The 26,540-nt window shown below is 40.2% G+C and overlaps 1 protein-coding gene across 11 annotated transcripts in view; it reads right to left on the bottom strand.

Moving 5' to 3' along the window:
* Positions 1–26,540, bottom strand: part of PARD3B (par-3 family cell polarity regulator beta) — a 602,621-nt gene that overhangs the window by 122,414 nt on the left and 453,667 nt on the right. For all 11 annotated transcript variants that reach the window (XM_073306519.1, XM_073306526.1, XM_073306522.1 and 8 more), the window contains one exon: positions 5,473–5,583. In XM_073306519.1, the coding sequence (XP_073162620.1) occupies positions 5,473–5,583 (111 nt within the window). The remainder of the gene's footprint in view (positions 1–5,472; positions 5,584–26,540) is intronic.

The raw sequence follows: 26,540 nt of genomic DNA, 5'->3' as shown, positions 1-26,540 counted from the left end.
TATTCCGGTTTTCATTTTCATTTCCAGTAACACACAAATCCTCTGTAATTAAATAAAATGAAATAAATGCTGATAGAACAGGAATAGATTTTCACTCACTAGTATTCTCTCAAAATGTTTTCTCTCTGAATGTTTTTATTTCTGTAAGATGCATTTAGTTTCTAAAGGGATCGCGCAGCTGCAAAATTAAATTTCAGTTTGCCAAATATCAAAAACACATGTATTGATTTAAACTATGAGAATGGGCAACAAATGCAGCAGCCGATAAGACAAGGGAGAAGGTTGCACAGCTTTTGGAAGGAAAATTTAGAATCCTGAATGTAGAGATTGAATCCAATTAACTTTCTCCAAATTTGAGATTTGCTCTTACCTACCTTCAGTTCAGGCCAGTTTTTGAAAATAAGGGCCATTCCCTTTGCTTTTCTTCCTTTCTGCACAAAAACTTAAATGATACTTTTTTAAATCTCCTCAATTAATTCCAGTGAGAAACACAAAACTAAGGTTTAATTAACAAAATAAAGTAGTGCCTCCCATAAGGAACCCAGTGCAGAGCATTGGTCTGTACCCAGTGTGTCTTTATACTCACTAAGTCATATGTTATTTATTAAAATCACCCCAGTGTCAATGAGGAGCTTCATTTAGGGAAATTTTATTCTAACTTCTGTAAGATGTTCGACTGCTGGAAAGGAGACTTTGGTCTCAGCAGGGATGCTCCAGTAAAATCATCCTAAACAAACAGGGAAAAATAGCTCTCTTTCAACTGATACTCACTTTATTTGCATTTGAAAAGAGAATAAATTACTACACGTAAAACTCAAGTACCTAATATATTTTTCTCGTTTGTTTTACAATAGTTTTCAAATGTTAAAAAATTAAAAGGCATCCAAACATGAGTTAGACAGGAAGGGAAGGGGAAAAGCCTGGGTTGAAAAAATTAAATAAATAAAATGACCACCTCTTCTGGTACTTGATAATTTACTAAAACAACAGCTTGTTTTTAAAATGTAAAAAATGACAATTTGGTAGTAACTGACTCTGAACACACTAAAAATATAAATTTGACTCAGATTAAAAAATAAATAAATCAGCCTTAGACATAGTATTTGCTTTTATTCCTTTTATGGACAAAGCCTCCGAAGCACGAACAAAATGAGGAGTTTATTTAAAATAGGGCCTCAGTCCAATAAACCATTGACTTGCATTAGAAAGGCCAAACTACCAGTTCAGAGAATCAAATAGCGGGGCAAGGAAAACCTCCTAATACAATACAGCCATGAAGTTCTGACATTCTTCGGTGAGGCTTTAGTCATATGTGCTACTATGAGCAATGAAAGACTGAAGGAGAGTGGAAAAAAGGAATAAACTGTGAAATTTACAGGAGGTGCTGACTTCATATGCAATTAGATACAGATATGGCTATTACTGAGAAAGTAAGACTCACATCCTAAATTCCCATGAACCATTTCAAGCCCATAGTAGCATCAATCATTGAATGTAATCCAGGTTTCAGAAAGAAAGGGTAGTAGTGGTTTTGGTTGGCGATAGATGGTGAATCAGGAAATGTGGGCGCAGATCCCAGCTCTGATAGAAACTTCCTTTTGTGAACCGGGACAAATTACTGAACTGGCGTCTGTAAAATGAGAATAATGATGCTATTTTCTTTCTCGCACCCTTTGTCTTTTATATCTACCCTGTAAGCTCTTGGGGCAAGGTCTGAGACTTGGTATGTGTTTTTACAGCATCTAACACAATGAAGACCTGATCTTGGCTGGAACCTCTAATGACTACTTCTAATATAAACAATAAATAATTAGAGCGGGTCGAGTTTTTTTTCAACGGAACATGCCAATTTATCGAAACAAACTTCTTGCAGAAATTTATCATCTTCGTTGGGAAGGTTTTTCAGGTCCAGGAAGCAATTTCTAGCCAAAGCACAGAGAAACCCATCCCAAAATAGCCAATAGCCTGGTGGTTAGGGCTGGGCTACGGAAGATCCAGGTTTTAAGTCCCCGCTCAGCCTGAATTGGAGCAGGGACTTGAACCTGGTTCCCCTACATTGCTGGTAAATGCCCCAAGGACTAGGCTATGGAGTCAGCCTCTCTCTAGCCCAGTGAACATTTCATTAGTTCTCTCTCATGTTTTTTCATGAACAATTTTGAAAGCTCTTATTTTTGTTCTGATGTGGAATGAAAACAAATTTCAAAACCTCAGATTCTTTTTGCGGAATGGAATTCTTCCTTTCCAGCCAGCACTATAAATAATAACTATGTTTTACCTTCACATTTTAGCGTAGGTTGTGTTGGTGGTACAAAACTGGTACAGAGAAGCAAGGAAAGGAAACACAGAAAAGAAAGGACTAAAAAAGAAAGATGTGGAATGGAAATAAGATCTACATGAGTACAGCAACAACATTTCACCTTGTAAGTAAGGGTCATATGTGCAGCCTGATGCCCACTGGGTTTTATGAAATACCATGTTATTGGGTGGGGGGGAATATTTGCACTTTGCAAAACTCCAAAAGAAATCCTACTCTTCCAAGTTGCGAATGCACTTCCTACTGGAAAACACACCCCACAGAGATCTTGTGCCTTTGGAGGCATGCCAAACGTGCAGTGCATGCAAAACCAACCTCCCAACATCATGCAAGGTCCACACAGCTGCTAGGATGCTGAAATGCCCTTGATCATTAATCCTACCCCACCCACCCCAAAAATCAACAACTCGGACGTCTGCCACTAACACCTGATATAGATAGCTCAGGGTCTTAAAAAAATGTGTCAGATCGATGTATACACACATGTGGTGAAGGGGTATTGGTTAGTGTGGCAGACCTTTGAAAAACCCAGGCAGTCAGCATTTAACTGACATACAACCTCAAGCAGCCAAACTAAGTTTGTTATTCTAGGGGATAGAATTGAGACTTCAGAATAAAAATTACTATGTAACTATTCATGGAAAGGTAAAATTAGATAGGTAATTAATATCACTTATGAAAGTCAAAATTAGAAAAGTAATTAATACTTTGCTCAAGGTTAGTTAGGAGATTGTTTTGTTTACAGTTCTGTAGTCTATCACGCTACAGTCAAGTACTTGTTAGTTTTGTCATAAATACATTTCACTCCAAACAAGAGTGCAGTTGAAAAGATGATGCCTACATTCTAGTAAATCTTTAGTGAAGCTTGGTTTGTTAAAGATGAGACAACGTATGCAGAATTGCAGTTAGTGAAGTCATAGTAGCAGTGAGATCTATGGTGTAGGCTCTCCGCATGGTTTTCTTTGCCAATATGTGCATTAAAATCTTAGGCTTGAATTACATTATACATTATAGGATTACTGAATCTTGGGACACAGTTATAAAACTCATCTATACTGTCTTCATAAGCATCATCATTCGGTGAATAGTCAACAATATAAAGTACTCAATTTCATTTAAACTGGGTTACTTATCTTGAGGCTGATCTTAATCAACCCCTCATATCATTCTTGCACAGAAATGTGTTGTGAGAAAACCAGCTACAGTATGCACTTTTCCTTTATCATTGCTAAAATCTTTGCCACCCTGTGACTAGCAATACAAGACAGGGGTCAAGTCAACTAGTAGATAGTCTTGAACTACCAAACATAGAGAACTATGTTCTTGTTTTAGTTAGAGAAGCGTCATGACCTGCTTGTATATACAATATATGTTATACCATTTTTGGGATAATACGAGGAATTTTTTTATGTAAGCAGAATTACCTGAAGGAGAGAGGGTGATATTTCTATTCATTTGCAATGTGGAAGAAGAATCAAATAAGTGAGTTAAAAATATCAGCTAAGTTCATCAACTTCTCAACACACCTGCTGTTCTCCATTTCAGTCAAACACTTCCAGGGCAGAAAGTTAAATCATTATTAGAGAAGAGAAAACAGAATGATGAAGACATTAGGCTGCTTGTTTCTAATACATCCTTACCAATTTACCATCAGTCAGTGACTATGGATTTTTAAAAAGCAGTTAACACTTAAGAAATGTTAAGAACAATTATCTCATGTCCAATTGGAACATTAGCCCTTTAGACAGAAGGGCTCATTCCTTTCAGTCTGCCAACATTTTAGTAAATGACACTGGCCCTTTAACAGATGGGATACATACTTCTTTGCTTGCCAGTATCCTAATAAAAGACACTGGCTTCTTTAAAATGAAGGACAAATACCTCTCAAATTGCCAGCATCCAAATTGGGAATCAGCAGTTTAAAATAAAGGCGGCACTCCACTGCCTGGCAAAACCAGGGACATGCTACAGAAATTTTAAAGCAAATGGTATAAATCCTACTCTGATATTATTTAATTTAGATAAACTACCTATTAAAACATTGGGTAACTATATCCAATATCAGTACTGCAGTAACTGGATAACCTTAGCAGACTCATTAACCTCTTACATGCACCATCTACTGGAGGGGAACAAAGACCCACCATGTGGGACTATGGTTGCACCCAGAAAGCTAGTCTTTACTGGGGAGGAGGAGGAGAAGAATTTGCTCACCTTCAGGGCAGCACTGCAAGGATTACCTATTTTTCCAGGCTTTTTAGGAGGGTGGGAGGCAGGAGAAGTAAAAGCTATTAGTCCTATTGGGCTGGAAAGGCAGCGAGGTTGTTGAGATTATGGATGGGACAGGCATATTTTATGAGAGAGGAAAAAAACCAACAGAAGTAAAATAAAACCCCCTTGGTTTACAATGGTTCTTCAGTCTCTCAGGACATTCCCTAACCTTTGGGTACTACTTTATTCCCATTGTCCTTAGGCATATTCAGCATTTGTGTACTTTATATTATTACAACATGAATCTAAGAGGTTAATTTCTTCTATAACCTTGAGTGAACAAAACACAAAAAAGGAGGAAACAACATAAAGTTTAATATACCAAAGCTGCACTTAAAGCAGAAAACCTGTGGATTGGCACCATAGTCAGCAGAGGCCTGGAGTGCTGGAAACCACTATGAGGGTTGCAGGAAGAAAGGGAGCCTGGAGACCCATAAGAAGCTGCTCCTACTGCCTTATGGAGGAGAGGGGAAGCCCAGTGCACAGAGCTCCAGAAGTAGCAGCTGACGTAGCATTGGGAGGGAGGGAGGGGAGGAGAAATGAGGCGAGGCCTCAGGAGAAGGTCCTCTTACTGACATTGGGTAGTGTGGGCCCTGAAGAGGAGCTGCTGCACCAGGCTGTGCAGAGAATGCATTAAGCACTATCGTAGAAGTAAAGGAAGCAGAGTAGATGTTGTTATGCAGTAGCCCAGCATGGCAGCAGCCTCATGAAGGGAAAGCCAGAAGACTGGCCTAACAATGTTGCAGTGCAGAGACCGATAGGCGGAGGGCTGGGATGGCATATCACCGGTCCAGGCCTGGAACAACTGTCCTGGCTTTCCTTCCTACATAGGAGGTCCTTGCCTTCTGTTCTTCTAATCAACATAGATGTTTACATGATTTACTCACCTTTCACGCTCATCTTTCATCTTTTCTAGTTCTTCTTCTCTCAGTGTGCCGTGTTTTGGATCTCCCTTCTGGTCAGCTTTCCCACCTTTCTCCTCTTTCCTCTTTCCAAATCTGATTAAGACATTAGGGAAGAGTCAGGGGAAGGGGAGAGAATTAGTAGAGGAAAAATGCAATATTTACTGAGTACACAACAAAGCTGGAGATTTACACAATCACAACGTAATGAGCGATTGCCTAGAGTAAGTGACCTATTGCAATAATAAAATAAATTACCAATAATTCTGACTAAGAACCATTTACACAGTATTTGATCACAATTGTATTTGAACCTTGAGTGCATTGTAGAAATTACCACCTCGCAAGACCTGAAACAAAAGCAGCTGCGATGCTAAGCTATTATTAGCATACATTTCGAAGTAGCTGAAGGTTCTTCTTACCAGAGAATAGGCTCTCTGAAAACAATCTTCAGAACAATCTTATGTGCCAACATACAGAGTTGGCCATATGTTCTACTCCTATTGGTAAAAATTGTCACTTGTTTGCATATGGCTTTAATTTAAAGGTATAGAGTTGATTTTTGTTTAAAATCACAGGAAGGTGCAATCAGGATGAAAAATAAATCTTGCCTTATTGCAAGATGAGAGAGAGAGCTACTTCACAAAAGTTCCCTCTTAAATGCTTTACTTTCTATCTAATAATATATTATTATTTAATATTTATATTATGAGAATGCTCCAGAGATCCATTGTATTAGGCACTGTACAAAGACATGCAAAATTATATTCCTTTCTTCACAGCACTTGCAAGAGGTTATTAAGTGGCAGAGCTAGATTTCATTTCTCATTGAGTTAGATCTTGAGGTTGGATACACAAAGCATTATGGGCTAACCCCTCCCCCCACCCCCCAAATTTGAAATCCTGAATTTTATAGGTCACAAATGATCAGTCATTTTTATCATATTGCAACCTTTCAAGTGCCTTTACATGCAAATTAATTAGAAAAATTATTTCTTCACGGAGCTTGCTGTATTTTAACTTCATTAATATGCCTCACAACTTTTTGAATAGTTCTATGGAAGTCAGTAACATTTCCTTGGAGCTCTTTCCTTTTTTATTCTTTTTTATTTTTCATTTCAGTCCAAACTGCCTTCAGTACGATAGCTGAAGTACACTACACAGACTTCAGTTGTAAATCACATAACTCCTTTGATCAAAGCGGAATTATTGTGTCTGTTCAGTCGGACGACGTCCACACTTGGAGCTAGAGGTGTGAGGCCCAGCTCAAGCAGACATGCTCACACTAGCTCTCATCGAGCTAGTGGACTAAAAACAGTAGCGTAGCCCTGGTGTCAGAGGCAGTGGGGAGTGGCGGCACAGACTAGCTACCCACAAGGTCCAGGGGGTTTGTACTTGGAGTGACTAGGATGTGCTGCTGCAGCTACATTGCTATTTTTGCCGCGCTCACTTGATGAGAGTTAGTGAGAGTATGTCCGTGTGAGCTGGGAATCACACCCCTGGCTCCAAGTGTAAACGTACCTTCTGACTCCCAAAGTAATGATCCAGATTGCTCGTGAATTTAATCAATGGGCCTGAGCCTACAGAAAAATGAAGTCACTAGAAACTAAAGGACAAATCTTGCAGATAAAGACGGCATTTCCGTTATGACAGCAGCCATATTTACACAGGCTCGGGAAGTACGGGTGTGGGGGGTGATGCAGCACCCCCAGGTTTTATGTGGGACTGCTGGCCCTGTGCCCAGGACTCAACTCCCCAGGCTCAGGTCTTGGGGGCCGGCCCTGTGCCCCACTCCCCATCTGTTGGCTCCATGGCCAGGACTCTGCTCCCTGGCCTTATGCCTGGATTTCCACGCCAAGCCGAGCCCCGCCCCCCCCCCCCCGCTCCCAGGCCTCCATGCCTGGCCCCTTGCTCCCAGGGCTCCACTCCTGGCCCCATGGCTGGGGCTCTGCTCCTGGCCCCTCACGTGGGGTTCTGGCTGCCGGACCCTGCCTGGGGTTCCGCTCCTGGCCCTACGCCTGCTCCCAGCTATGGCCACAGCCTCAGCCCCCTCTCCAGGTCCCCCCTCACAGCGACACAGCCCTGCTCCCAGCCTCAGCTCGGGGGAGGGGCATGGACAGGGGTCAGGGGGCTGGCTTTCAGCACCCCCCACTACTAAAAATGCTCCAGCACCACTGCATGTTGGTGGGTGAGTGAATGAGAGAAAAAGACACGGTGAGGGTGGAGGAGGAGGGGGGAAGAAGCAGAGGTGCCAGGCAAGAGGACTGGATCCTCCCTTGCACAGGGTACAGAAGAGCTCCAGGGTGGCTCTTTGCAATGGAATGAGGAGGGAGACTGGACATACTGGTGGTATGGTGGGTGTGTCTGTACAAACCTCATCTTACTCTTCCCCACATCTCTGCAGTAGCAGCCACAGCCCCAAGTCCTATTTAAAACAGTAATAGCCTGCTACTCCAGAAAATACATACCAGCCATACTTGGTTCTCCTTCTGGAGTCCTATCTCACTACGGGGCAGCGGAATCGTTACATTTCATAACTGCGCTCTTCAGGAGTGGAAAGTCTACACTCTGGCTCCATTATCAACTGTGGTCTCCAGAGACTGTGGAGCCGCACACATGTGATGGGGAGTTTTCCGCAATCTGAGGGGAGAACGTAGCAGCTAGGAAGAGACGGTTAAGGGTAGGCATGTGGGTGTGTATATGTACAGGTGAGAGAGTGACTGAGAGAGCATGCGTGTGAGAAAGAGAAAGAGGGATGGACACAGAGACTGGTGAAAAGAAGAGCTAGATGGGACCTTGCAGATGTTTTTTCATATAGTAATGCAAGGAAAAACCAAACTAAACCCACGCACACACCTTAGTCCAACACCTGCAGGATGGATGGGAAAATAATCTGTTTTCCAGCACCTGCATATTCACTGAAGATCTCGCTTGGCAGTATCCTCAAGAGAGAATGTATTAGCTCTTGAGTCCTGGCCCTGATCTGACTCTGGCAGTTTGTTTATATTCTTCCTGCCTACAGTTCCCCCATAGTATCAATTACGGCTTTGTGGAGTCTAGTATTTGTCTTGAGTATTTATAGATGTTGAAAACATTATTCTTGGGCATTTTGTGTTGCTGTAGGGAGGTAAAGTTAGATATGTAGCATACAAAAAATGTTTTTTTAAAAAAATTGAACCCCTTTGAGTTTCAAGTCTGGGTATTATTTGTTGCTTACAAAAGGAAGTATTTTTTAAATAAAATGACAATTTTGTTTGTAATAAGTGCCAGTTTTAAATCTCTGCACAAACAGTGCTGTTTGCTAGTATAGCGGCTGTTGCCACAAATTGGTAAGGTCAAATATAATTATAAACTAGCAATGGTGGATTGGTCTTGATGAAAACAAGTTTTTCTGCTATTTTTGACTTCACCCTAGAGCTGTGTGGGCTTACAATATTTACCTTCACACTAAATACACAGTATGTTGCCTAAGGCTGGGAAAATGTTCTGATTTTGGCCTCTTCCGTTCATTACTAAACTCTTAAAAATCTATTCCTTATTACTGTTTATTATTATCATGATGTTTTGCAGAACAGCAAAAATCCAGCATGGACATTAAGGGACAGAGAGAGAGAGACAGAGTGTGTGTGTGTGTGTAAAATATATATTTGCAAAAATCCAACACCAATTAAAAAAAACATATGTACTACATAAAACCACAAAATATCCAGCATCTTCTCTGACAGCATGAATACACCATGCCCTGAAATTTATGGTATTTGCAAAGGTCTGCGTTCTCTGATGTGTTCTAAATTACCACAGACATATGCTGATGAAATTAACTTCTACTTATTGTAATTTTGCATAATTTTGTGCATTCCAGGCTTAATATTTCTCTAACGTTTAGGGGACAAAATTCTTTCCTTGCTAACCTCACATTGGGCCTGATTCTAAGCTCCCACTGAGCTTAAATGTATGGGAACAAGGCTGTTGGAACAACTGAGTTATGGTATTAATCAAGTTAAGATGAAAATTTTGTGAAAAGTGAATGGCTTTTGGCCTCAAGGCTTACAAAATCTGCAGACAACAAATAACTGGATTACAGTAAAACCTGCCTTTTATATTAAAATGATTGATATAAGACTAAAACCATTAGTGAATAAATTTATTGCACACCAATCTTTAAAAGCTCTTTCTACTACACTGTATGTAGGGAAATTCTCTTAAGGTACTATCTGACACAATTGTTATTTATTCAAAAACTTACATAGCAAAGGGAGGAATATAATTAGAAGACCTGAAAAATGAACAGAGTGTGTGCATCTGCTTAGATTGTTTTGTGTGGAATGAAACCACTTAAAATAATAATAGAGGGGAAAAAAACATGTAGCAAAGTTATGCGTTTATGTGTCCTATGCAATATAGTGATTACCTGGTGTAATGCCTGTGAAGGAAGTTGTAGCCATAGAATCATTAGTATGCTTTTCACTATACAAGGACAATATTCCAAATGCTCTGAGCACACTACTCCTGCATGCAGAAGTAGAGAGGGATTTTCTTTATGTGATCTGCCCTCAGAACGATGAAAATGAGTGAGTCATCCTCATGTGAAAACCCATGTACTATTCTTGAAAACACGTTGTACTACTCAGATGGATTTCCCTTTGCTAGTATTAGCTTTACCCATTGAAAGAAATCACCACGTCCTGAGAATAATTAAGGTATTTTCCATTAGAAACACTGAGTGAATCAACTCCTTGAATACCAAATGTGTGATTTCTTACTGGAATATTTATGACTATATTATTGGTTCTGGTATATAAAGAGGGAATGTTTATATTTCTACAGTGAATGTCAAGAGATAGAGAAAAAAGGCTCCCGGACTGTTCATTCTGTCAATGTCTTCATCCCTTTTTACATTTCAAGATTTCAAGGACAAAAGCAAACCTCCTGTTCTACGGTCCTGCTCTGTTGTTCCGGGAAAAATGTCTTAAATGCAAGACCTAAAACTGTGGTCATGGCAACATTTCATTTCTGTGTTAAACAGTGAATTTCCAGATCTCAAATGTGTTGATATTTGCTTCATGGATTAACAAGCAGGGAAGTCTATAAAGTCCCCACACTTCTAAGCAGGAGAAACATCTGCTGGGTAGAGTCCCAAGCAGCTTGCTAGCTAAATTCAGCAATTGGGAATTCTTTAGTTAATTAGGTTCCCCCTATCGGTAGGTGTCACTGCAGCTAATAAAGAATGGAATTGCAAACATCTGTGGTGAAAGAAAAATAATTCAACTAGTCCAAGACATGAAAAAAACAAACATGCACATATCCCAATAATGCCATGGTATCTCCAGAAACGATTTGGGAAAAAACCTAGAGTGATTTGTAAAGTGTATATAACAGAAACACCCATTTCACAGCCAAAAACCCATGCTGAGATTATTAAAGCAGCTCCACTGTGAAAGACTAGAAATATAAAAATAACCCTCAAAATTAAATCTGAATGCAAGTAAGATGGGTGAGCAAGAAAGATAAAGATACTAATAAGGTATGATTTTCAGGTCCACAGAGGGACTATAAAAGCTTATTAACTGCCGCTACTGCCATGAGTTTTAAGTTATTTTATCACTCAGCTTTACAGCAGAAGAAATACTCTCTAGAAGCAATGCTGTGCTTTGATTAATTACTTTCATACATACACTTTTACAGGATATTAGACATTGCTGTAAAGATCTTTAGTGAGTCAGATTAACTGCTTGTGATTACTGCTCCAGACTCATTTTATGTTTATATTTTTTTTAACAGCAATGTTAATTAAATATTTGTTTTATATTTTTAGTGTTTTTCTAAATATTTAAAAGCAAGCCGTATAGTATTATTGGGAGAAAAGGTTTTACGGAAGCTCCTGTACTACAGAGAATATGTAGCAGGTCTCAGTAGAAGCAGCCCATGATTGGAGAACAAGTGCACACGACAACTATACAGTGCAAGTCAGTCACAGTTTATAATAAAGCACTATAGAGAATAATTTCCCCTGTTCAGCAAACGCAGGTACCCGCCTTCCTTTTCTTTCATGACTGGCACCACCATTTCCACAAACTAAGAAAAGGTTGCTATGAGGGAGCAATAGGATCTGTAAGAAGATTTGGTTTCTTTTGCCAGAAGGGAGTGGTTACATAGACATCTTGGGATTCTCACACCCATTTAACCTGCTTTGGATCACTTCAAAAGCTGCACTGAGCATAGAATTATTTGCAGATGGAAGTACTGTACTGTAGTTCTAAGCAATAAACACAATCGAACTCTGCATTCATAGGGCTGCTGAGACTATCTGTGGAAAGAGAAAACTGATCTGGCCACAGGCTAATGAATTTAGTCATGTGCGGTCCAGGTCAATTTATTAGATTTTCTGTAACTATAAATCTGAGGTGAATTTTTTAAATTAAGCTCTAAATTCAGCTACATTTTGGTACATCAAAGTATGCTCATGCTAACCATCTTCAAATCCATTTTGGAGAGAGTTCAATTGCAGCAATAAAACAATGGGGTTTAGCTGATAACAGGCAACAGGAAAAGGAAAGGTTTAGCAGAAAAAGTTGATATTCAGAAGATTTCTTTCTTTATTAAGGATGAAGCAGTCTCATTAAAGAAGCCTACATTATTAACACGAATATTGGTTGCTGCTTGTTTTTTATGCCAATTTTGAGAGAAACAAGGACATATTTTTTATTATATTCAACTGTTGGGAACAAGACTAAAATGACTTTCAGCTTTCAGATTCAGTCTAATGGGAGTAAAACTTATCGTTTTAACAACTCTAATTAAAAACAAAAAACAAAAAAAACCCCACCCTCTACTTCTTTGATGCCCAAATTAGCATCTTTTCTCCAGCATGCTGAATTAATTAGTAGAGTGACAAAGGAATTAGTCCTGATAGGATCAAAGCTGAAACCACATTTACTGGAATTTAAAATTAAGAACATAGAGCATTAACCCTCCATATTCCATGTAACTTTCTACATCCCACATGACCCGCCTTCTGAATTCCCTGACAAAATAAACCGATAGTGAAATATTTTTCCTACTGAAGTTCTTCTAGAAAGAAAAAGACTCTTGCCTCAAAAGTTGCCACAGCAGAGAACTTTTCCATTAGAACATGCAAACCTTGAAGTGTTTATTTTTACATACTGCTCATTACGTAAATTCAGAGGCATCAACAGAATGAAGCAAACAGAGTTCAAAGAGGATATTTAATAGCATTTATATAAATGCTTGGCTCCCAAAATTGTTACTACCTTTAAGGGTCAGTCAAGAAACTCCTAGTATCAAATCTTCTAAGAAGTCTCTTTGCTGTTGTACTTGACAAATAAATATCTATATTAAACGCAGAGGATCAAATTCAGAAGCTAAATGCCAAATGCAAGACCTACATTACACAGTGAAGCTTAATACTGTAGCATCCATGTGAAAAACAATAAAAAATGGTCTTCTAGGATTAAATGTCTCCTGATTTTGGTGTTTTGGACACAATACAAGCTCCAATATCAGATAAACAAATATACCCCATCTAGTCTTCTGAGAGTCAGCTCTTTTCCATGGATGTTGCAGACTAAAGGTGGTCTAGACAGGTCCCTACAATTTTCTCTCCAGAATCATCATTATCCTTACCTCTATATGCCTCAAATCCCTCCTTTTAAATTTGAATTTGCCCTCAACTTAGACAGCAGCGAGCCCCATACCACATTCTGTGAATTGGCTGTAGGAAATGCGCATCTAGTAGGGCAGCTCTATCCCCCATCACCGAAAGCCGAGCAACACCTCTGCAATACAGTAGTTCCACCAGAGCCAGAAAGGAAGAGACATCTGAAAGCGCTCTCATACTCAGGTCTTCTGTGTTAGAAGAGGCCATCTGCAAAAGCACTGTGCCAATCTACTGAATCAGTTGCATGGACTAACTCTCATTAGCATCTCTAGCTATGTAATACTAGGGACAAAGGTTTCAGAGTAACAGCCGTGTTAGTCTGTATTCGCAAAAAGAAAAGGAGTACTTGTGGCACCTTAGAGACTAACCAATTTATTTGAGCATCTTTGCTTATGCTCAAATAAATTGGTTAGTCTCTAAGGTGCCACAAGTACTCCTTTTCTTTTTAGGGACAAAGGGTGGTTATTAAGGATAACAACAGTTTAAGATATTTATTTTTCGAGCAACTGGCAAGTGATAATGAATTCACATTGTAGGGGGGGGGGCGGAGAGTGGGAATTGTGCCTTTACTAAGTGGTGTTTTCCTGTGATATTAACTAACTATAGGAAATCTGTGACATCAAATGGTGGCCTTGCTTCTATTTCCATGTTCAGAATACGCTAGTGCTCAGATCTCCGAATTCAAGTTTTTTTCTCTTTCTTGCAAGGGGCACCTATTCCAAGCAGTGTATACCCCCACATCAAGCATATCAACAAGTAAAAGCCTACAGTACTGTGGCACAGCTATGATTTACAGCTTGACCAGAGGAATCAGAAATTGATTTATAGTCTGTCCAATCCACCAAGTTCTATTTGCTTGTCCACTAGACTGTGTAACTACCATTCTCCCATATATTCTTATATTTTCTTCCTTTTCCATACCAGTGCCTGATTTTTTCCCCCTTGGTTCAATAACACAGGCAAGTAAATACATCGAAAGTGAAAGCAAATACTGTTCTAGATATTAGCCTACATGGAGTTCGCAAATGTAATCCCTGTGGTAGCCCAGGAATACCATTTTCAAAGGCACCTAAGTCCCATAGTAAAAAATGACTTAGGCACTTAGAAGCCTAAGTTCCACTGACTTTCAATAACTCTTGGGCTCTTAAATGCCTAAAAGTCATTTTTGAAAAGGGATTTAGGCTCCTCAGTCACTTATATTACTTTGAAAATGCTCCTTATTGTTTTTAAACTGTTTTGGTATTAAATTTAAGTGTCAATTCCTAATAAGCATCATATAAAGAATCTGAAATCTGTGGTCAGAAAAACATCAGCTGTGATACCTAGTACATTTTAACAAGACTGTGGGCATGTTCATGGGCGTAGGCAGAGTCAGAATAGATACAGCTGACAACTAGGTTGCATAACAGGCATCATTAAAGCCCTCTACTTATTCGCATCAGAAGGCCAATAGCAAGAGCTTCCTGAGAGATTTTGGTGCCAGGCCACTACAAAGCTAGGCAGATTTCACAGGAAGCCCTCCCTAATATTTTGGCACTCTAGGAGCGCTTACCTTGCTGATGCCTAATATTGGGTCAGTGGCTGAGTGACAAAGTGAGTTAATATGCTGTTGCGTTTATTCCCCCCAGTCCCCCTTTTTGGACACCTAGGGTAAATTTGGATTAAGTCACAAACAGGAATGACGTTGGAGGTTTTAAATCTCACTGAACATTTACTTATACATCAACATTAACATAATCTGATACATTTAAACGCCACTGGTGACCTCTCCTCAGAACACTCAGAGATGGAATCACAAACTTCTTGTGGGTCAAGACTGAAACATACCAGCAGAGTAAGGGGCATAAGGCTTGCAAAGCATCTGCTCATATGTACTTGGCCTCATTCAGTGCTGTCATTCCCTTATTTTTATGTGCACTAACATCCATCCCCCATAACAACTGTATTTATTTCTACTAAAATATTTATATCTAATTTTGTAGTAAAGTAATAGAACTTGAATTAATTTATTCTTAGTCAGTGGGATGGTCCAGTAAATGATGCTGCATATCAGTGGTGGGCATCGAAGACCGGTGGAGGCTGTGCCTCCTCAAACAGCCCTGTGTGATCCTGCCCACACTCCACCCTCGAGGGCCTCTCCTGCTTCCCACTGGTGCTCTGCTGCTCTTCCGCCGTGGCCGGAGCCCAGGCTGGGGATGGGGTGGGCCTGTGGCCAGGGATTACAGGTGGCAGGAACCGGTGCTTGCTAGGGTGACCAGCTGTCCAGTTTTCGACCGGAACACCCATTCGAAAAGGGACCCTGGTGGCTCCAGTCAGCACTGCCCACTGGGCTGTTAGAAGTCCAGTTGGGGGTGCTGCAGGGCTAAAGCAGGCTAGTCCCTACCTGTCCTGGCACCTAACAGATCTAGCTTCTGGGGCTGGGAGAGGGGGTGAAAAGGGGCCATGGGGCTCTGCGTGCTGCCCCTGCCCCGAGCACCAGCTCTGCACTCCCATTGGCCGGGAACCCCACCCCAGAGCCCTCATCCCCTCCTGCACCCCAACCCCCTGCCTCAACCCACAGACCCTCTCCCACATTCCAAATCCCTCAGCCCCACCCCCCCACCTGGAGTCCCCTTCTGTACCCCAAACCCCTCATCCCCAGCCCCACCCCAGAGCCCAGACCCTAACCCAACTTCCTGCCCCAGCCTGGAGCCCCCTTCTATACCCTGAACCCCTCATTTCTGGCCCCACCCTGGAGCCTGCACCCCCAGTTAGGGCCCTCACCCCTTCCTGCATTCAACCTCCTGCCCAGTGAAAGTGAGTGAGGGTGGGGGAGAGAAAGCCACAGAGGAAGGGGGAAGGCTCTTTCAAAGTACAGATGGTTAAGTTAGTTCTGATCAAAACAGAATAATAGCATTATAGAAATGTAGGGCTGGAAAGGACCTTGAGAGGTCATAAGTCCAGCTCCCTGCACTGGGGCAGGACAAAGTAAACCTAACCATCCCTGACAGGTGTTTGTCCAACCTCTTCTTAAAAATTCTAATAATGGGGATTCCACAACCTCCACTGGAAGACAATTGCAGAACTTAACTATCCTTCTAGTTGGAAAGTTTTTCCTAAAATCTAAGCAAAATCTCCCCTGCTGCAGATTAAGTCCATTACTTCTTGTCCTATCTTCGTTGGACAAGGAAAATAACTGATCACCGTCCTCTTTATAAGAGCCCTTCACATATGTGAAGACTGTTATCAGGTCCCATAAAGAAAACGGTCTTTGGGTGAGCTCGAACCACTAATCTTTCAGTTAACAGCTAAATACACTAATGCACTGTGTCATAGAGGCAACTGCAAAACAGTAATAGCTCAGTTCACAAATTAAACAAGTTTTGGATTGAGTCCAATTTTAAACAGATCTTAGGAGTGGGGCCCAGCCCTTCCATTCTATTTGTACTGCACCCAGCACAATGGATTCCCAATCCTGACAGGACGAGCTGATAGCCATGATGGCCTCCTACATTTCTCCCTTCTGTGGAGTCTGGGGCCCTGTTTCATGAGCGGGCGGGGGAAAAAAATGAAGGTTCTGACTGGAGCCTGTCCTTCCTAGTGTTAGCTTTTGAGGGAGGCAAGGCTGAACCTAGAGGGTGAAGAGAGAGACTCACAGAGCAACCAATTGGTGCTTCAAGTTGAGGTGTCTCTCTGTCACTCCCCGCTAAATCTGCTGCTCCCTCTGGGTGGGGCTGGGGATTCTGCTGAGTTGGCGTAACGCTTTGTAATCTTTATGTTGAAATGTTCCCAGTTAATATTAAGTTGTTAAAGATAAGGGTGCAATAAAACCCAACTTATTTTTCAGGTTCAAGCGTCTGGGTCAGTTACAGAAAATGTATTTAGTAGACGACCACTGGGTGACACTTTGAATGATAATACCAAACTTTACTCAGAAGAAAAATGATTAGTTAAGCAAACAGGTATGCAATCACCACTTACACAATAGTCCAATTACACTTACACTCAAAGATGAAATAGCTTATCAGTGGGAGATCAGTCCACTGACAACGGAGTGAAGCACAGCCTCAGAGCCCTGGAACCTAACAGTACCATTCTGAGGTTAATGGGCACTCTCCCCAAATTAACAAAAACTACCCCTTTTATAATCCATTATAACACTAATTAACACTAAACCTCCCCATTACCATATTCACATTTCTGCTACCTCCTTACTGGCTCTTTAAATAACACGTTCTTTAAATTAACACCTGCACCAATGCCCTTCCAATACTATCAATATAGATACCATTTCAATACATTTCACAATTCTCCAAAGCACGCATTAAAAACCTTGCTCAAACCAGTTGTAACTGAAACTTTGCAGCAACATAACCTTGCTAACTTCCATTTTCCCCATTTTACTGTCTCCAACTTATCTCTAACTTCTACTCACACTAGAACTCAATTTCCCATACTTCTCTACTCTTAGGTTAATTTAGGACAAAGCCTAATTTCTACTTTACATAGGCTACACCAGGACACTGTTCCTTGATGTGCTCTGCTTCACGCCTCCACCCCCTAACAGTACAGGTCAGAGAAGTTTGGAGGGTGTGGAAAGGAAAAGAATCAGTTGTCATATGAAGGCTGCAATAAGACAGCCATTAGAGATCCAAACTATAAAACAATTAAAAAATCTACCACGTCTCCCTTGTTCCCCCCCCCTTCATTCCACTTCACTTTCTTTCTACTATTAGTAATGCTGCTCCTACTTAACATATGGGCTGACCAGAATTTCTAAGTAGAAAGCAGGGATACAGGTCACAGCAGGTACACTGTGGATAGTTTTGGTGGGAATCAGCGAGATGTACACAGGAGGGGATTTGCAGCTAAGGGAGACATTTCCTCTCTCAGTGTTGACAAGTCTCATGGTATTTCTTAAAGCTCCAGCTGCTAGAATCAAGAGACTGCACAAGAATCGCCACTCTGATTTGAAAGGAAAGTTAGTTTCTAGCCTTCATGATTGTGGAGAACAGCCTGAAAATGTGAAGTGGGTGTACCTTAAAGGTTCAGAAACCAGAAGACAAATTAAAAGACCTCAACATTTATTTTAAAAAATCTTAGTTTTAAAGCTAATCTCATCATTTTTTGAGGTTCCAGATTCACGATTTTTCCAATTCTTGGGGTTGGCAATACTGCCCTCCTCAGCCAAGCCATACGCTTCTCTCTCCTTCTCTGCCACCTTGTGGATTTGACTCGGGATGAGCCGGCTTGCGGGATTCTGTAGAATGGGGCTGCTCACTGGAAGCCCCCAGGGCCTGCTCACTGGAAGCCCCCAGGGCCTGCAGGGTTATAACAAAAACAGGACAAAACGGTGATTTTTTTTTTGTAAAACTGACACGGACACTAAGGACATTCCCCTGTGTTCTCAGGGAGACACGTTCACCCTAATGTCCATAGCACTTCAAACCTTTCATAAAGCTTCAGAAACAATCAATCCTCACAACATCCATTAGGGAGATTTTATTATACCCATTTTACAAATGAAGAAATTGAGATGGAGAGGTTAAGTGTCTTGGCTAAGGTCACACAGAGATTTAATTGTATAGCCAGGAAAAGAATTGAAGAGATACTGGCCTCCCACTCCATGTTCCATCCAATAGATACGGCTATGTTTAGTTTGCATCGCTGCCTTCCTCATTTCTATCAGTTTAAGTGCCTCTTTCCCCTACTATTATTTTTTCCATTTTCTAAATCTCTTCTGCCTTTCATTTCCCCTTTCCCTCCTCTCTCTCTCTCCCCATGTTCCACTTCCTCCATTCCCCTTTCATGGTTAATTCTACAGTGCCCTGAAATGTGGCTGTGAAGGATGCTATTGAAATACAAGTTCTTGACATTTGGAAATTTCTGCTGGAGACACCACATAAAGGGATCATTCTTGGAAAGCAGGAAAAACAGAGCTCCTGGGTCTCCTTCCAGTGATTGGTCTGTAAGAGAGGGAAAGATAGATAGGAAGAGCAGGAAAGGGAGGGAGTATAGGCAAAGAGAAGACGTTAAAAGATTCACAGTAGGATCCACAGTGAACTTTTATGGTTTAGCCATTACGAATTCCAACCCCACAGTCTCTTGTATATGTGACTTTTTAGTTGTAATGCAGAACAAAGCAAAAAACAACAACAAAAAAAGATTTGTTGTGTTATCATTTGAAAGATGTGTTTCAGTATAATAAATAATAGATGTTTTTGCATTTTTAACTGTCAAAATCAGGCTGCATGGTAAAAAAAAAATACCTTCCCTCCGTGGCCATAACCATGGAGCTATTGTACGTTTCTAATTAGACATAGCAGAATGTGGTTAACATCATTTCCTAGAGATTTATTGTTCGTTTGTAGACTCTCTTCAGGAGAATTCTGTTAATGTTAAGGTCCACTGGAGGCCAATCACAAGAAGCCACTTGGAGGAGAAATCTATCTGCCTGTCAAAACAGTGCTATCAATTATAACTATAAATACAATTCCTTTAAATATCTTGGTGGTAGTAGAGATTTCAAGTGATGCATGGGTCTGAGTGATTTTCTATTGAGCTAGAGGGGCCGTGGGAGAAACATCTGCCCACATGACACAAATGCACTATGATTTTTCAACCTAGAGTCCAGGAGAATCAGCGTCTAGCCTTCTCAAACTCCCTTTGAGATATTTTCCCCAGAAAGCCTTACACACAGCTTCCTGTTTTAAGGAGTTTAAATGGGACAACTTGACAAATATGGCTCTGGCTCATTTCTGTAGCTGACTTCTTAGCAAAACATTTAGACAGTTACAGTGTTACTAAATAGGAGAGGAAATAATGGAATGGTTGAAAAATATAATACATAAAAAACAGCTAGCTGAAGGCTGCAATTACACTGTTCACTAGAAGAACCTAATTTAGGACAGAACTCTGGAGCAGAGTTAGCTATTTGCCCTTTGATCCAAGCATGTACATCTCATTAGTATTACTAAGAGTTATACAAACATATTGAGGAGAACATGCTCCCATGTACTGTATATTGCAGGAGATTAACTGCACCTCATTTTGGGGACTGAGGGAGGTACAGTCTGTCATTCTCAGGCAGCATCTCTGCTAGTTAATTAAACAAGAACCTCTATTGTCAATCTCAAGAGGGAGCTCTTGCCATGGTTGACACAAAGCCAATTGTCAAATGTCAAAAATGGTGAGAGCTCCCTGTTGAGAGGATGACATTAAGGGAAAAGCACAGCAGATAAATTTCAACGTCTCTTTGCCCTAACCCTTTGCTACTGAATTTATGTGGACTTTGAAAATAGTTATTAGAAATCAAATTAGTTAGTTACAGCTGTTTAAGTTTTGGAAAGAATGACAAGGTGCCTTCAACGGAGCGACTCAGTTCATGGTAGCTTTGGATACTAGTTATTTCCTCTTGTGGATAATCTAAAACTGTGTGTATAAAAACAAGTCAGTACAACTTATAACCCTTTGGTCACTCTGCTGCTAATTTCATGACAGTAGAGTGACCAATCAATAAAGGTAAAAGCTGAGGACTATACCATAATCACAAGACGTCTCTGGCATCTAAGTGATAGAGCTCAAGACACAGGAGGACTTGTCCATCTGTGATACACAATACATTCTCTCATCAAACTCTGAAGAAAGTAGGCCACACATACTAAACACTTTTCTTAGTGCCTGCTTTATGTACAAAAATAAATCTCAGAACAATGGGAAGCTGCAGTCACAGCTGAAAAGTTTATGACCACTATTATATGAACTACCCAGTACTGCTATACAGTAGACACAATAATTTCACTATTATATTTCAGGTATTGCTTACCAAATACATATGGTTTCAATAAAAACTTGATCATTTCTATTGCTTTAATATCAAAGAAGCCCTGCTTTTTGAGCTAACAGTCAGATACATTCATTTTGATAGACAAGGGCATGGAGAATTTGTAGAACAGATCTTAAAAACATTAAGTACTTATGTATTGCCAACTACATACTAACAAGGTAGCTTAAAACAATATGAACATTCTAATTTTGGGTAGGCTTTGCTGGCTCCCAGAATCTCTTCTCTCCCTGCACTATCTTGTCCATCATGCTTTGGTTACTTGACACAGATCTGTTTTAACTCACTTTATTGCATTTATTAGCAAGTTTACAGTGACATCCTGCCATTATTTTCCATGAAACAATATACTAAAAACTCTAATTTCTCTCTGCTACTTTCTTATTTACGTATAGTGACATCATGCTTGCTACCAGGGTTTCCTTTTAATTTCTGTTCACAACTTTCCCCCTTGCATTATCTGAGATTTTATTCATTCATTCCATTTTACTTTCTGTGATACTCAAACAGCGGTCGTGTTTGAGTATCACGTGAAGTGAGCTGTAGCTCACGAAAGCTTATGCTCTAATAAATTTGTTAGTCTCTAAGGTGCCACAAGTACTCCTTTTCTTCATACAGTGGTGTTAATCTTTATTTAGAGACCAGCCAGTATGAGCACATAAAAACCTCCCAATTATGCACACAATTACCCTCCACAAAAAAGTGGTGAGATCTCTAAAAACAGAGATTGCAACACACAGGACAGAGGAGTTCAGACAAATTTTTTACTGAGTTACATGGTATGTCAAAAACCATTATTACTGTAAGAATGACAAGGAAATTGTATTGATAACTACCAAAGCTGTGCAAACTATTTGTAAATAATGTAGTCAATTCATTTAACAATTTTTTTTGTCCCAAACTGTCCCAAATCAATCATGGTTCTCCTAAATTTGTTAGTTATCAGTGTTTGTTCATCAAATCATTTGTGTGAACACATTTTAGTTAACGGATTATCCATGAATTGCACATTAAGATTATTCTTCATACTGAACATTTTGGATGTTTGTTGTCTGTGATTGGTCACATAGTATTCTGCTCCCTGATTGGGTGATCTAATATTTAGAAACTATTTCCCTAAACACTTCATTTCTTGATTGAATATATTTTGGTTATAGGCCCAAAATTTGCTGCATGAGAACAACTGTACGAACAAAGGTTCAACCATGCAAATGTTTGTGAACAGGCTTTTACACTATTTGACCAGCTGTAATGCATCCATTCACAGTTGATTAATTATATCTCACTGAAACTATCTGGGCTGGAGAATAAACTAGAGCCCTGATCCTGAAAAGACTTAAACACTTGCTTTCATTTTCGCTGGATGTCTCCTTGATTTTGTACTATGAAAAGGGTAAAAGCAGTTCCTGATTTACCTTCTCTATATCATTCATTCATTATTTGATCTCTCTCTATAATGTCCCCTCCTCTTTTTCTACTCTAAACTTAACAGTTCAGCCTTTTCAAACTTTCCTCATCTGGAAGTTTTCCCATTACTAATAATTTCCTTCATCCTATTGACCCCCTATATTTTTGCTATATCCTTTGAGTTAGTCTGTCCAGACATGAATTCCAGATGAGGGGGTACTATTGATTTATACAATGGCATTATATAACTAAAGCGCTCTGGTCTCAATCTCCCCCTCCCTCCACCCCCCTTGATTGGGTCCAGGGGTTGGGAATGAAGTCACTGCTATTCTTTTCTCTCCAGTCACACAATTTCCTGTCACTTTCTGCTCCACTCTTTCAAAAGTAGCTGCTGAAGTGTACCACTGTGTCTCTTTCCCAGCTGCTTCTGGATGGGAGATTATCCTTAGAAACACATAGCCTAACAGTCTTTGGAGGAGAAGAGTAACAGCACACAGGAGTGTGAAGCAAAAAATCATGGTCAAATCCAAGGCCCTGAACTACAGTATCCGGAAAGTTGTATACCTGGAAAATAAAATCTGCTGAGTTCAGTTACAACAGCTGAATTCAACAAATGCCTCTTTTGTGCTGCCAGATATTCTTACAATAACAGATATCTTGCCTATTTCTCTAAAATAAAGATAATATTAAAATTGAATAACTTCTCCATCATTATTAGGGTTATTTCCAATCTTCAGCCCATTTCTAGAAATCTTTAGCCAAAGCCAATAACGAACACTTTATTTACCAGGTCAGTTGGAGCCTCTGTGAATTTTATGGAAAGACAGACTCACAGACTTTATGGCCAGAAGAGACCATCATAATCATCTAGTCTGACCTTTGGCTCATTGCAGGCCACAGAACCTTGCCCACCTACTAATAGACTCCAAAGCTCTGGCTGAGTTACTGAAGTCCTCAAATCTTGATTTAAAGACTTCAAGTTACAGAGAATCCACCATTTATTCTCGTTCAAAGTAGCAAGTGGCCCATGCTCCATGCTGCAGAGGAATGCAAAAAACCTCAGGATCTCTGCCAATCTGACCTGGGTGGAAATTCCTACCAGACCCCAAATATGGAGATCAGTTAGACCCTGAGCATGTGGGTGAGACCCACCAGTCAGGCACTTGGGAAAGAATTCTCTAGTAACTCAGAGTCCTACTCATCTAGTGTCCCATTTCTGGTCATTGGAGATATTTGCTAATAGCAGCTGTAGATGAACTATGTCCCAATGTAGGCAACCTCATCATACCATCCCCTCCATAAACTTATCAAGCCCAGTCTTGAAACAAGTTCGGTTTTTTGCCCCCACTGTTCTCCTGGGAAGGCTGTTCCACAACTCCACTCTTCTGATCATTAGAAACTTTAATCTAATTTCAAGCCTAAACCTGCTGATGACCACTTTATATCCATTTGTTCTTGTCCCAACATTGGCCCTTATCTTAAATAACTCCTCTCCTCCTTTGTTGTTTATCTCTGTGATCTATCTATCAATCTATCTACAGAGCAGTCATGTCTCCCCTCACAGCCTTCATTTTGGTAGGCTAAAACAGTCCAACTCCTTAAGTTTCCTCCTTTAAGGTAGGTTCTCCATTTCTCTGATCATCCTAGTAGTCCTCCTCTGCACCTGTTCCAGTTTGAGTTTATCTTTCTTAAACAAAATTGCACACAGTATTCCAGAAGAGGTCTCACCAGTGTACAATGGTAATCACACTTCACTCTCTCTACTGGCAATACCTCACCTGATGCATTTTAGGATTGCATTAGCCTTTTTCACAGCCGCATCACATTGGTGACTCATAGTCATCCCGTCATCAATCAATACACCCCGGTCTTTCTCTTCATCTGTCATTTTCAACTGGTAAGTCCTCAGCTTATATCAAAAATTCTTGCTGTTAGTCCCTAAGTGCATGACCTTTCACTCTTCATTATTAAATTTTATCCCATTTCTATTACTCCAGTTCTCAAGGTTGTACAAATACTCTTGTATGGTATTCCAGTCCTCCTTCATGTGTGTCATCCACAAATCCACCCACTTTTGGTGCCAAGGTCACTAATGAAAATGTTAAATAAGATCGGTCCCAAGACCCTGAGGAACTCCACTAGTAACCGCCCTCCCGCTGGACAGTTCACCTTTCAGCACGACCTGTTGTAGCCTCTTCTTTAACCGGTTCTTTATCCACCTTTCAATTCTTGTATTAATCCCCATCTTCTCCATTTGCTAATAATTTCCCACGTGGAACTGTATCAAATGCTTTTCTGAAATCCAGGTAGACTAGATCTACTGCATTTCTTTTGTCTCAAAGAAAGAAATCAGGTTGGTATGGCAAGATCTACCTTTTGTAAAACCAGATTTTACTTTATCCCCATTATTGTTTACCTCTATATGTCCTTAACTACTCTCTCTTTCAAAATTTGTTCTAAGAACTTGCATACAACTGAGGTCAAACTAACGGGTCTGTACTTTCCCGGATCACTTCTTTCCCCTTTCTTAAATATAGGTACTGATTTTGCAATTCTCTAGTCAGAGGGTACCATCCCTGAGTTTAGGATTCATAAAAAATCCTTGCTATTGGGCTTGCAATTTCATGTACCAGTTCCTTTAATATTCTTGGGTGGAAATTATCTGGGCCGCCTGGTTTGGTCCCATTAAGCTGTTTGAGTTTGGCTTCCATCTTGGATGTGGTAATTTCTACTTCCATATCTTTGTTCCCAGTACCCACCCTGCCACTGTCTCCAAGCTCCTCATTACTCTCATTAAAAATTTAGGCAAAATATTCATTTAGCTGTTGGGCCATACCTAGATTATCTTTAAACACCACCCCATCCTTGGTGCTTCAGTGGTCCCACTTATTCTTTCCTTACTTTCTTTTTATTTATATGGCTAAAGAACCTTCCACAATTAGTTTAATTTCCTATGAAAAATCAGCTCTGCTTGACTTCTGGCAGATAACACCTCACTTTAAGCATTGTACCTTCATATGAAATACATGACAATGAAAAATCATCCTTCGTGTAATATGATCAGTATTATTTAGAAACAGATTGACACTCAGAAGCCTCTGCAGTGGAGATAGTTGAATGCTCTTCTCTTCCTCAGAAATACCAAGGAGGCAGAATGGAAAGTTTGAGAGTTTAAATGCCTGGACAATTTAAGAAAGGAAGTAACCTAAGGATTTAACTGCATTGAAATGCAAAATATGCTTTTTGTCACCTGAACACAAAAGGACTCAGATGTAATTTCTAGGCTTAAACAATAACGGACAAAGAAAATAGTACACCACGGAGGAGCAAGTCTCTTATTTATGTCACTTCAATTTAAACAAAATACAAGAGGAGAAAATACTTAAATTGAACTATTCTCAAGGAAGCTGACACAGGAATCACCAACCCCTGACCCCCAGAATAGTGACTCTCAGAGTGAAGTCAGATTTATTTATATCTCACCATCAACTTTAAATTTTGTTATTTTCTAGGTAGTCTACATTAATTTATTTTTATCAATACAATTAAACAGAAAGAAATGAGTAATGAAGTCTGAACAATAAATTTGCTGGGAATTCCCTTCCCCATCCTCTAGTTCTAGTAGCTGCATTGTTTTGTGTGTGTCTGTGTTAGAGAGTAGGCATTTAAGCCTTTTCCTGTCTATTTGGCTCCAGCCATGGTGTGTTCAGAGGAATTCCATTTCCCCGAGGCAGAGACAAATGACACAAAAAAGTCTCTCACTCTAGTGCACCTTTTTTCCCTAGTACAGCTAGAATTTACCATTTTACAAAACAGCTGCTCAGAACTAATTCAAATATTATGCTTGTCCTGCAGTTATCAAGTGATCATATCAGCAATACTCATTCTGTCTCTCCTGTCATCGAACTTAGATTTACCACACAGCCACATTACTTTCCCAGTATCTGACCAAGATAGGGATCTGGTTGAAAGAAACTGGCTGCAATTTAATCTCGACAAGTCAAAAGTGATGATTGTCTGCCAAGGAAAGTGTTGAGATGAATGGGGAAAGGCAGTGTTTGTTTCTCTGCAGTGGGGGGTTGTCTGCATTTTGTCAAGATGGTTCACAGCCTTATAGCACTAATGTATCCATTACTACTCTCTGAT

This window comes from Lepidochelys kempii, chromosome 11 (genome assembly GCF_965140265.1).
Source record: "Lepidochelys kempii isolate rLepKem1 chromosome 11, rLepKem1.hap2, whole genome shotgun sequence".
NCBI lineage: Eukaryota > Metazoa > Chordata > Testudines > Cheloniidae > Lepidochelys > Lepidochelys kempii.
Note: the sequence above shows the minus strand (reverse complement) of the source record. Positions and strands in the feature narration are given on the sequence as shown.